General features: G+C 43.1%; 1 protein-coding gene across 1 annotated transcript in view; it reads left to right on the plus strand.

Moving 5' to 3' along the window:
- Nucleotides 1-6779, plus strand: part of tspan9b (tetraspanin 9b) — a 12741-nt gene extending 5962 nt beyond the window's left edge. Inside the window, exons 2-8 of the mRNA XM_037695602.1 lie at nt 2397-2459; nt 2570-2689; nt 3300-3374; nt 3449-3544; nt 4830-4970; nt 6015-6098; nt 6188-6779. Of these exons, the coding sequence (XP_037551530.1) occupies nt 2397-2459; nt 2570-2689; nt 3300-3374; nt 3449-3544; nt 4830-4970; nt 6015-6098; nt 6188-6259 (651 nt within the window). The 3' untranslated portion in view covers nt 6260-6779. The remainder of the gene's footprint in view (nt 1-2396; nt 2460-2569; nt 2690-3299; nt 3375-3448; nt 3545-4829; nt 4971-6014; nt 6099-6187) is intronic.
- The last annotated feature ends 3103 nt before the right edge of the window (nt 6780-9882 follow it).

The following is a 9882-nucleotide window of genomic DNA, read 5'->3' on the forward strand; positions in this document are numbered from 1 at the left end:
TCCAGGTTCTGGACCCCCGTCGTGTAAAATCTCCAGGTTCTGGACCCGTTTAACAGAACTCAGAAATTAAACGAGACTTTCTTCTGCAGCTGATTGAACTTCGAGTCCGCCGGTTCAAGATGGCCGCCACAGCTACTCGACTTCAGCGTCCTTTCTCGTCGTGAGAAGATTCGAGTGGGACTCTGGCGTGGAAGGAGACGGGCGATGGTTCCCTCAAAGATCCAGTTCTCTTCTGCGGAGAACGAGTTGAAAGAGCGAGAAGCGTGGACGATCTCTGTTAAATGATTTAAAATAAAACTTTATTTCTAAAACTTCTGCTGGAAGAAACAAACTAGAAGTCACTTCAAATTTATGAACGTCTCGACTGGTCGGACTGGTCGGACTGGTCAGGTCTGAGGAGCAGCTCAGGAAATCGTTCTTTCAGTTCAGTTGATATAAAAACTTTCAGGGTGGGGTCTGTTTGTTTCTGCGCTCATGGGAACAGAAGTCGCGTCTCGTGATGCGTCGTCACGTCCGGTAACGTTTTAAAGGGCTCGCTCAAAGGAATGCTCATCGCCCGCCGCCTTCATGCTGCAGTTTCTGTCTCAGATCAGCTCGTTGACCTGGAGCTTCACGAGATGTCAGTTGTTGTTGCCCGACTTCACCTTTCGGAGTCGGGTGACGATGTACACAATAAAGTAAAAAGCAAAATATTAAAATGAAATGAACTCGGAGCCACATGAATAATTTCAGATTATTAATTTGACAGTAAACACATTAAATATAAAGTTTTCAGAGTGTGGGCTCGTGTGTATTTCACTTATTTATTTTCCTCTTAATAAATCAGTTAATTTGCTCCAAGGCTCATTAGAACTGTAGTAAACTTAAATGTTTTCAGTTTGGAATAAAAAGCTTAACCATAAATGAATGAATTTGTATGTGGATGGATGTTTTATCATTTAAATATTATTTTGAAATGAGCATTTAGGATTTATAATTTAACTAACCGTGAGTTGTAAAGTCACTTTTTGAAACGTTTAATCTTTGAGTCTAACAGGACTTTGGTTTAAAACGTGTCGACGTTGAAGAGGAGTCTCGATGAAAGAACTTCATCAGGAGGTGTAACGCTTCCTGTGGGATGTATCTCCATGGAAACGCTGAGCCCTGCTCTGATTTCCGTTTTAGAAATTAATTGAGGGTGGAGTCGTTCTTCAGTGTTGATGCAATCGGCTCGCGTTTCATTTCATGTTCGGCTCGGAGCAAAAACCAGAGCGTGGAGTTTTGTTGGTTTTCCCAAATGACCAGTGAATTAACTTAAACGTGTGTGTGTGTGTGTGTGTGTGTGTTGGTGGTGGGTGTTAATGGTGAAGTGGCACATCCTGATCAGAAACTCTAAGAACCGCTCCTGAATCCCATCAGCAGCTGCTTGTTGCATCATCACGGACGATCCAACCAGCTGGACGTTTATTCTGTAGTTGCAGACCGTCTGCTTCCCTCCCGGGAATTGTTTCAAACTAGTTTTTGAAGTTTCAAGCTCTAGACTGAATGAGAAGCTCATTTTAAGCAGCTGAGTTTGGAGGCAGATTAATCTCCTCCTCCTCCCTCCTGAGGGTCATTAGACTCTGTTTACCTGGCTCACATCACGTGCATGAAGGAGTGAATGTGCATCATCCACACCTTCTGGAAGTGATCAAAACATCTGTTGTAATCTGGGAAAGGACCCTAATGACCCTCAGGTGGGAGGGGAGTCTCATTAATCTGCATGGTAATGTAAATGCATTAACAGAGGATCTCCGGCAGTTGAAAGCTAATATTCTGTAGGTGGAGATGTTTCAGTTCCGTTCAGGGAGCTTCGCAGAATGTGAAGTCCAGTTGCTTTAATTTGAAATGTATAGGGTTTAAGTCCTGGACGACCGTAGCCTCGGCACGAGGCCTGTCCTGCGTCAGATTCTTGACAGCCAAGCCTTGTTGATGCACTCCACCCACAAGCCGGCTTCATCAAGACCCTGCTGCTTCTTCCACGCTCTGATTGTTCTAGGTTTTGTGTCCCGGTGTCGTGTCTGTATGAAGGGAGTCTGGAAGCCATAACTACTTATTGGGATAGAGTTGAAATGAACATGCGGGGCTTTAAAAAATGTTCCTGGAAAAGACGAGTTTCAATCGTTTGACAAGTTAATTCATCCAGTTACCTGAGATCCGATCGCTGCAACGATCTGAACGGGGTTTTCCAGACACGGTGTCTCGCTCCTCCTCCTTGATGGACCTTAACGGATCAAACGGCGCTAACTCCAGTAAAAATGTCCGTTTACTCTTGTCTGACGTTTCAGGTTGACTCCACCAGATGTTGCCTCGTGTTCTTTAGACTTGGTTCCAAAAATCAAAAGTGTAACGCATCAAATGTCTCTCTTCCTCCTCAGCTCAGCGGATGCATCATCCTGGGCGTCGGGATCTACCTTAAAGTCTCCAATGCTAAAATCTCAGTAAGACTTTGTCGTCCCGTGTCCACTCGAGTGTTTTAAAGAACTCACCAGTTTTTTTTTTATTGTGACTAAACTTGTACATTTGTCCCCACCTCCTTTTTGTCTTCAAGGTCATTCAGGACAGTCTTCCGAGCTTTGAGCTCATGATCGCTATTGGAGTGATCATCATGGTGCTCGGCTTCCTGGGCTGCTGTGGAGCGTACAGAGAGAACCGCTGCATGCTGCTGCTGGTGGGCAGGCCCTTTGTTCTTAAAACGACATCACTCTGTTTAGATAAAGACGTAAATGAGCGCAACTAAAGTTCAAGAAACAAGAAGTTGCTGCTTTAAATCAGTGGTTCCCAACACTGGTCCTTGAGGAACACCATCCTGTATGTTTTGTTTCCCTGCTTTGACACGCCTGATTTGAATGAATGGGTGATTAACAGGCTTCTGCAGACCTGGAGGAAGTAATTAAATCACTCAGTGAGGTGTGATGGCGCAGAGAAACGACTAAAACACGCAGGATGGTGTTCCTCAAGGACCACGGTTGGGAATCGCGACTTTAAATCGACTTCTTCGAGAGACACGAGTACAAAATGTTAGAACAATGGCAGCCAAAGAAAAACCAAAGATTTCAAAGAATGAGTGCTTCAGTTCCTTAAATTTTCGTAGAGAAATATTTGTCCAATCATTTGAAACGTGTAGAAGTTCCTAATCGAAGACACGGCGCTGATTTCCTGCATGAGCTCAACGTTTTGATGGATGATGGGGAAAGTGGCGCAGATTACACGGAAATGAATAAAAAATACACAGAAAAATAAAAAATGTTCTGAAATGACTGCATCCTTCGTTTCCTCAGTTCTTCATCTTCCTCCTCATCATCTTCACCCTCCTGTTGGCAGCAGGAATCCTGGGAGCTGTAGGCGACAACACCGTAAGGCAGGAAGTGACATCGTTGATTTGCGTGCTTCGTCAGTAGTTTGGAGGATCAAATGTGGTGTGTTGCAGGTGAAGACCTGGGTGAAGACCAAGCTGGAAGAACTGTCACCGATTTCAAGCCAACCACAAAACGTCGTTGATGACGTGGAGAAACTGCAGCGTGAGGTAACCACACAACCCAAAACCTGCTTTGCACCAAAAACCAGTTAAAAAAACTGGTCTTCAAAAGTCCCCAACGCTCTTTTCACCCACGGCTTTTCACGCCAGAGTTTTAAATCAAATTCTCCAACTCCTTGTGGAGGAAGGAGTTGTACAAAGATCCATGTGTTGGTTTCATTAAAGAAACTCAAAGGTCACTGGAACAACTTGAAACTGACTCAAATAAAATGACAAAAGATGATAATCTGACAGGGATTAACGTTCTTTGTCAGGGATTAAACTGATGCTGCTTTTCGCTAATAAAGGGAACCAGAGCCACAGTTGGACCCAATCAGAGCCGAGCAGGGCGGGTCGTTCTGGTATACGACAGGTGATCTCAGAGTTCCTGATTCTGCAGGTGAGGGCACCGATCGGTGCTTCCTGGACCGTTTTCAAGGAGGACACCCTGGTACCCTAACCGAACCACCCGTCCTTTCAAACCAAGGTGTCCTGTCCTCCACACCTCGGGTGTCTTCAGTCTGTAATCAGTCAGCAAATATAAAGAGTGACCGGTAGTCACAGGGCTGTTTGGCGTCATGGCGTGCACTGAACATGGGACCAAAGAAAGCAGAGGACGGAGCGTCTCGGGAACTTATGCCCAGAACATCTTCCAAAGAGATTGGAGGTTCTTATTTATCTCAGAGACCTTTGAGTTTCTCTTAACGTAAAGGTACAAATTTATCCTCTTGTTTTTGTTTAATCTTAAATATAACGTAAAGAATCGGCACTCTGTTTGTTGGGATGACTCGTCTGTTACCACCCCACATATTGACTCAGTAACGGTAAAACTAACTTGTAGCCATTTTTTATTTGTAGCTGCTCTTACGGCCACCTTGTATTGGACTCTAAAGTTGATCTGTTTCAGATCTACATCTAATAATTCCTGAACATTTGTTAAAATTAGCCCGTCGTCCATGATATTTTTGGTAACGTGGTGAAAAGTTGCTTGTCGTCGGCCGCTGAAGTTTTCCAGTGCCTGAATGCGTTACGTTTTCTAAATGCTTCGTTTTCTTTGCCTCCCTTCACATTTGTCTTGTTTTCTAAAGGAACTGCATGAATTCAGTTATTCTGAGTCATTTTAGACGTTTATAACTGAATATGATGAAACCTGAGCCTCACCTGCCTCTGACCACTCACCCCTGAAATAAGAGTTCCTCAACAAAATCACAGAATGGCGTCTGGGGCCAAACCTGGAGCTTAAACAGGTTTTAAACCGGTTCTAGTTCTAATCAGTTTCTTTTGTTTTCTCCAGCTCAAATGTTGTGGTCTTCTGAAAGGACCAGCAGACTGGACAAAAATTCCTGATTCCTGCCGCTGCAACGTCACTGCTGACAACACAGCCGAGTGCAAGCCCGGCACCGCCTTTGGCACCAGCAACAACATCTACCAGACGGTAAGAAACCAGATTTTTCATTTCATCTCCTGAAACACAAACGAAACAACAACCTGGACCTCAAACTTTAAACTGAGATGACCTGTTGGTGCAGCAAAGAAAAAAATGCCATGCCGATAAATCTCCCCCCACCTCCTCCTGAGGGTCATTAGGGTCTCTGCTTAGCATGGGCCGCTCTCCGTTAAAAGCTTTTTCAGAAGACACCCTGAGTGGACCGGGCGGAGGGGTCCGAGCCAACCTACCCTGATGCTCCTTTGAGCTGTGGAGCGAGGTTGTAACAAAGGCGGAGCAATCGATGTGTGAACAGGTGAGCTGACCCCGCCCCCCCATGATGTGACGACATCCAGTCTGTACAACCCCCTCCCCCCAGTCCAGGATTCAACAGATTTATTACAGAGGAAAGCTCAATGACAACACAAGGCAACTCTGGGTTTAGTTTAAAATAATTTAACCCCAACGAGGATCGTTAGTAACTTCATGTTTTAAAAACGATACGATGGAAACGTCCGTCGCGTTGGAACGTTGCGCTCCACATCAACCCAGCTGAGTTCTGGTCCAAGCCTCTTCTAGTTCCACAACGCTCGCCTTGTTGCTGAAAGCTCGGGTCTCTTCATGACGTGGCCGGCTCCGTCGATGATTCACGGACAGCCAGACGTAGCTTGAAGACCGGCCGGTCTGCGCGGCCGTTTCAGGGAAGTGTTCGGTGAAAACGGCCCCAAGAGATCTAACGGATGTCGTTCCTGGAGAATACTCTGATACTCCGGCAACCTGCGACCCTCAGGAGGAGAGGGGAGTCGGATTAATCTGCAGGTAAACTGCTGCAGATGCGTCCATAACGTTCAAACGTCCATAGCTTCCATAATGTTGCGTGCACGTTATGGAACTCCATGCCCTGGATTAGCATCGTCAAAGCTCTCTCTTTTCTGACCAAAGTCCAGTTGACTTCAGGGTTCGTCTGGTCCTTGACGTGTGAATCTTCACCTTCAGACTCGTTTCATCCCATCGATAAAACCTCGTTTGATAAATGTTGTTCTGGTTCTTCAGGCCTGCTATGACAAAGCCATCGAGTTTATAAAGAGTCACATGGAGGTGGCCGTAGGAATCGCCTTCGCCATCGCCGCCCTGCTGGTAACTTCATCATCTTCATCATGAGCTTGATTTTAGTTTTGAACTTCGTATCTAAACTCAGATTTTTATATTTTTTGTTTTCTCTGCAGGTCTTCGGGATGGCCTTCTCCATGGTCCTCTACTGTCAGATCAGCAAGAGTCCTGGCGCCACCACCGCCTGAGGCACTACCAAACTCCGCCCACTAGAAGGCGCAGTAACGCCCAACTGACCTCAGTGCAACTTGTTCTGCGCTTTTGTTTTGAAGGAGCATGGCGGGTATGGCGTCCCAGAAGTGCTTAGTTTGATTTAGCAAAACGTTTTTTATATATATATATACATATGCTTTTTTTTTTTTTCTGGCCATGTCATGAAAAAGCTTTAAAGTGAAGAAAATACTTGAAAGTTTAGTGCAACAAATGTTTTTTAGTGAAGATCAGGTATATGGAAAAAATATTTAAATTGGCGAATGAAAATAATGAATTTACGTCAAAATCAAATCAACTTTTTTTTTTTTTGAAGCAACAATTTGTTGATTAAAGAAGTTTAGCACAGAACCTTTTTGATTTTTCACTTTATTAAGTTTTTTTTATGTATATTATTTTAAACAAGCAAAACTGTCTGAACATTTAATTTCACAATTAAATGTCAAATTTTAAATGCTTGATAAGAGTTAAGTCTATGGATGATCAAATTATTATTTTTTACCATTACAGGAAAATATATAATTAAATCCTTCATTTTAGCTTGTTTGATTTAATAATAAACATTTAAAAAAAATCTTCTGTTGCCTGAAGTGCTTTACATAAAATAAAATAATGAAGTATGAATTATCTTTTTTTTTTTTCGTAAAACACAATTTATGGAAGCGGTAAGTAATTAAAGTTGCAGGGAGTTTGGTAACTAATTTAATTTTGTAAAAACTCTTTCGTATATATGGACTTTTTTTTTTTTTTTTTTCAGTATTGGACTTCCATATTTTCTGACGTTGTGGTTTTAAAATGTAAAAATTCTCAGGAAGCTGGTTTCATGCTGTGATTTTATTTTATTTCCTTTTTCAAACTAATAAAATGACCAGAAGTCCTACATTAAAAAACAAACGTCGAGTTTAAAGCTGGTATAAAGTTTGTTTTTTTTGTTCTGATGGATCATAACTAGAATTTGTTTTGATTTTTTTTTTTAATGACTCCGATTTGTTTTTATTCTAAAAATAAAGTTTTAACGCACAATGTTCTAACTTGCTGTTTTTTATTTTCTATTTCAGAGAAATGGTGCACGAATAAAATAAAACCAAGATTAATTTTTATATTTTAATACATTTTAATTGTAAATTAAGTACTCATAAACTCAGTCAGCATGAAACTAATAATTTATTTTAATTAATTTTTGTGAAAAATTCACTCTAATCCATTTGTTTTCTCGTACGTTTTTCAGCTCGATTCTCGTCCAGCAGTTTTCATCCGTTTCATCAAATCATAAATCAAAACGTTCAGCTCTTTCAGGACAATCCTATGACTTTTGGTATTGGTGCAACTTTAGCTGTTTGAAATATTTTAGCCTTTTCTGCCATTTTATTCTCATAGAAAATGAATTGAGCTAATTTTCCATCCTTCATATCTTTAGATGTGTTTACAACCTTTTACTGCTCCTTTCACATTTTGTTCTGCTTCAGCTTCTTTAAAGAATGTTGTGCTTTTACATCTTAAATTTTTAAAGTTAATTCAAAGAAAAATAAAACCCTCTTCCAATCAGGGTCAGCTCCCTCTAGAGGCTGAATTATGAACTGCACCTCTGTTTTGACCTTCCTGCTGCCCTCGGGTCAAAATGACCAACTAGGCCTCATTTTGTCATCAAGTCCAGTTTTTGGACGTTTGGGAGCAGAGTTCAGCCGGTGGCAGCCACTTGAGCGGTTTTTAATCTGAGCGGTGCCTGAAATCGTCCCGCAGGTACAAACGGTCAGCTGGCGATCAAAGAGCCGAAACAACGATGGAGTTAAAATAAGATGTGTAGCAGCTGCATCGAGTGTTTACGTCTGAAAGCTCTGACGGCAACGAACGACTCTGCCACTTTGTTTTAAACAGCTGTGTGTGTGTGTGTGTGTGTGTGTGTGTGTGTGTGTGTTACACATCACAGCCAGTTATTTTTAGTCTAAAGTCAACACAGCTCGACACTTAATGACCGCAGGATTCCTTTCTGCTTCATTCGGTTCAACGAGCCGCCTCTGTGGGATTTTTACCCTGAAAACATAAAAACAGTTGAAAAATGAACGGCTGTACAATAAGATGAGGGGAGGGTTCATGTTTTCTACTTTCCGGATGCTACAGGTTTTATTTGTGACGCTCCTGAACCCCAAACCAGAACAAAACCCCAAATGTCCTCTGTGCTTGTTCTGAGCCGGGAGGACTGAAGGTCTGCGTCGTCTCAGACACGTCTCCTCTGCGGAGCCGATGAGGTGGGACGGGACCGTCTGCGGTCAAGGTTCAACGAGCAGCTTTAAGCCCCGAAAACATTTGTGAACGTTCCTGTTGAGACCATGTTAGTTTTAATTTAGAATTTATTTTACATGATATATGTTCATATTGACATGACATCTTCTCACAGAAACGTAACGATGGAACGTGTGTTCAGTGAATCTTTCAGTTTTTGTTCGTTCCTATCAGTTTTCAAGGCTCCCCAAACGATCGAGTCCTGGGCGCCACAAAGAAGTGGTGTCAGAGGATTTTTGGTCAAAGTTTATGGATGTTTAACTATGTCTGAGAACCATGAACCATGTGTTTGAGTTACCAGAGTTCTTTTCTCTCAGCTGAATGAGGAGCTGATCTGATCCTGCATGTGCAGCTGGGTGGCCGGGGTCATCATTGTCTGCCTGTGAGCTGATAAGGTTATAAAAACAAGCCTCGCGCTGCCCGTGTCAGATTCTCGTGACTGGACTCCATGAGTAGAGGATATTTTTTATCCAACATCATGGTTCCCCAATCATCTACAGGGTCCTGAGCACAGCTCCCAAATCAATACCAGATGGTGTTTCATGCAATCGATCTCCAAGGAGCTCCAACCCCCCAAATCCACATCCAAGGGGTTCTAGGCTCGTCAATTAACCACAAAGAGGGTCCAATGCACACCAATTAATTATCACAAGGGCCTCAACATTTCAAATGAATATTTGAGGGTGATCTAGCCTAGGCACCTCAATCAATCTCCAGGGGTCCTAACCCCTCAGATCCACATTCAAGGGGTCCTAGATCCCCAGTAAACATCAATGAGGGTCTTGGTCTCACCAAATACTTCATGAAGATCCTAAACTCCCCAATCAATGTTCAGTGTTGTTCTTAGAGCCCTAATCCATCAGGCGAGTTTATGTACTCTAGTTAATCCCAGAGGAGAGCCTAGACTCCCCACTTAATCTCTAAGGGGTCCTGAGAACCCTGGACAACTTCCAAAAGTGTCCTGGTGCCAAATCAGTCTCCAGGGGGCGCCGGTTTCTCCAATCAGTTTTCCACCTGTCCTGGGTTCCCCAGTCAACCTTCAAGGGATTCTGGACTCCAAGTCACCCCAGGACAGAGAAATCCAGAGTCACCGATGTCTGAGCCAGAGTCCGCCGAGCCAGAACCAAATCTTTACCGTCACGTCTCTTTTATCTTCTTCAGACAGAGTCTGAACGTTTTTCTGTTTCTACTTTCCCTCCTCGCCTCACAGCTGGTCTTCCAAACTTGGTCATGTTCTTCGTTCTGCAGCCAAACATCCATCACACACACGCACGCACACACACACACACACACACACACACACACACACACACACACACAC

The sequence above is a fragment of the Nematolebias whitei genome, chromosome 22 (genome assembly GCF_014905685.2).
Source record: "Nematolebias whitei isolate Nwh7 chromosome 22, NemWhi1, whole genome shotgun sequence".
In the NCBI taxonomy this organism is placed as follows: Eukaryota; Metazoa; Chordata; class Actinopteri; order Cyprinodontiformes; family Rivulidae; genus Nematolebias; species Nematolebias whitei.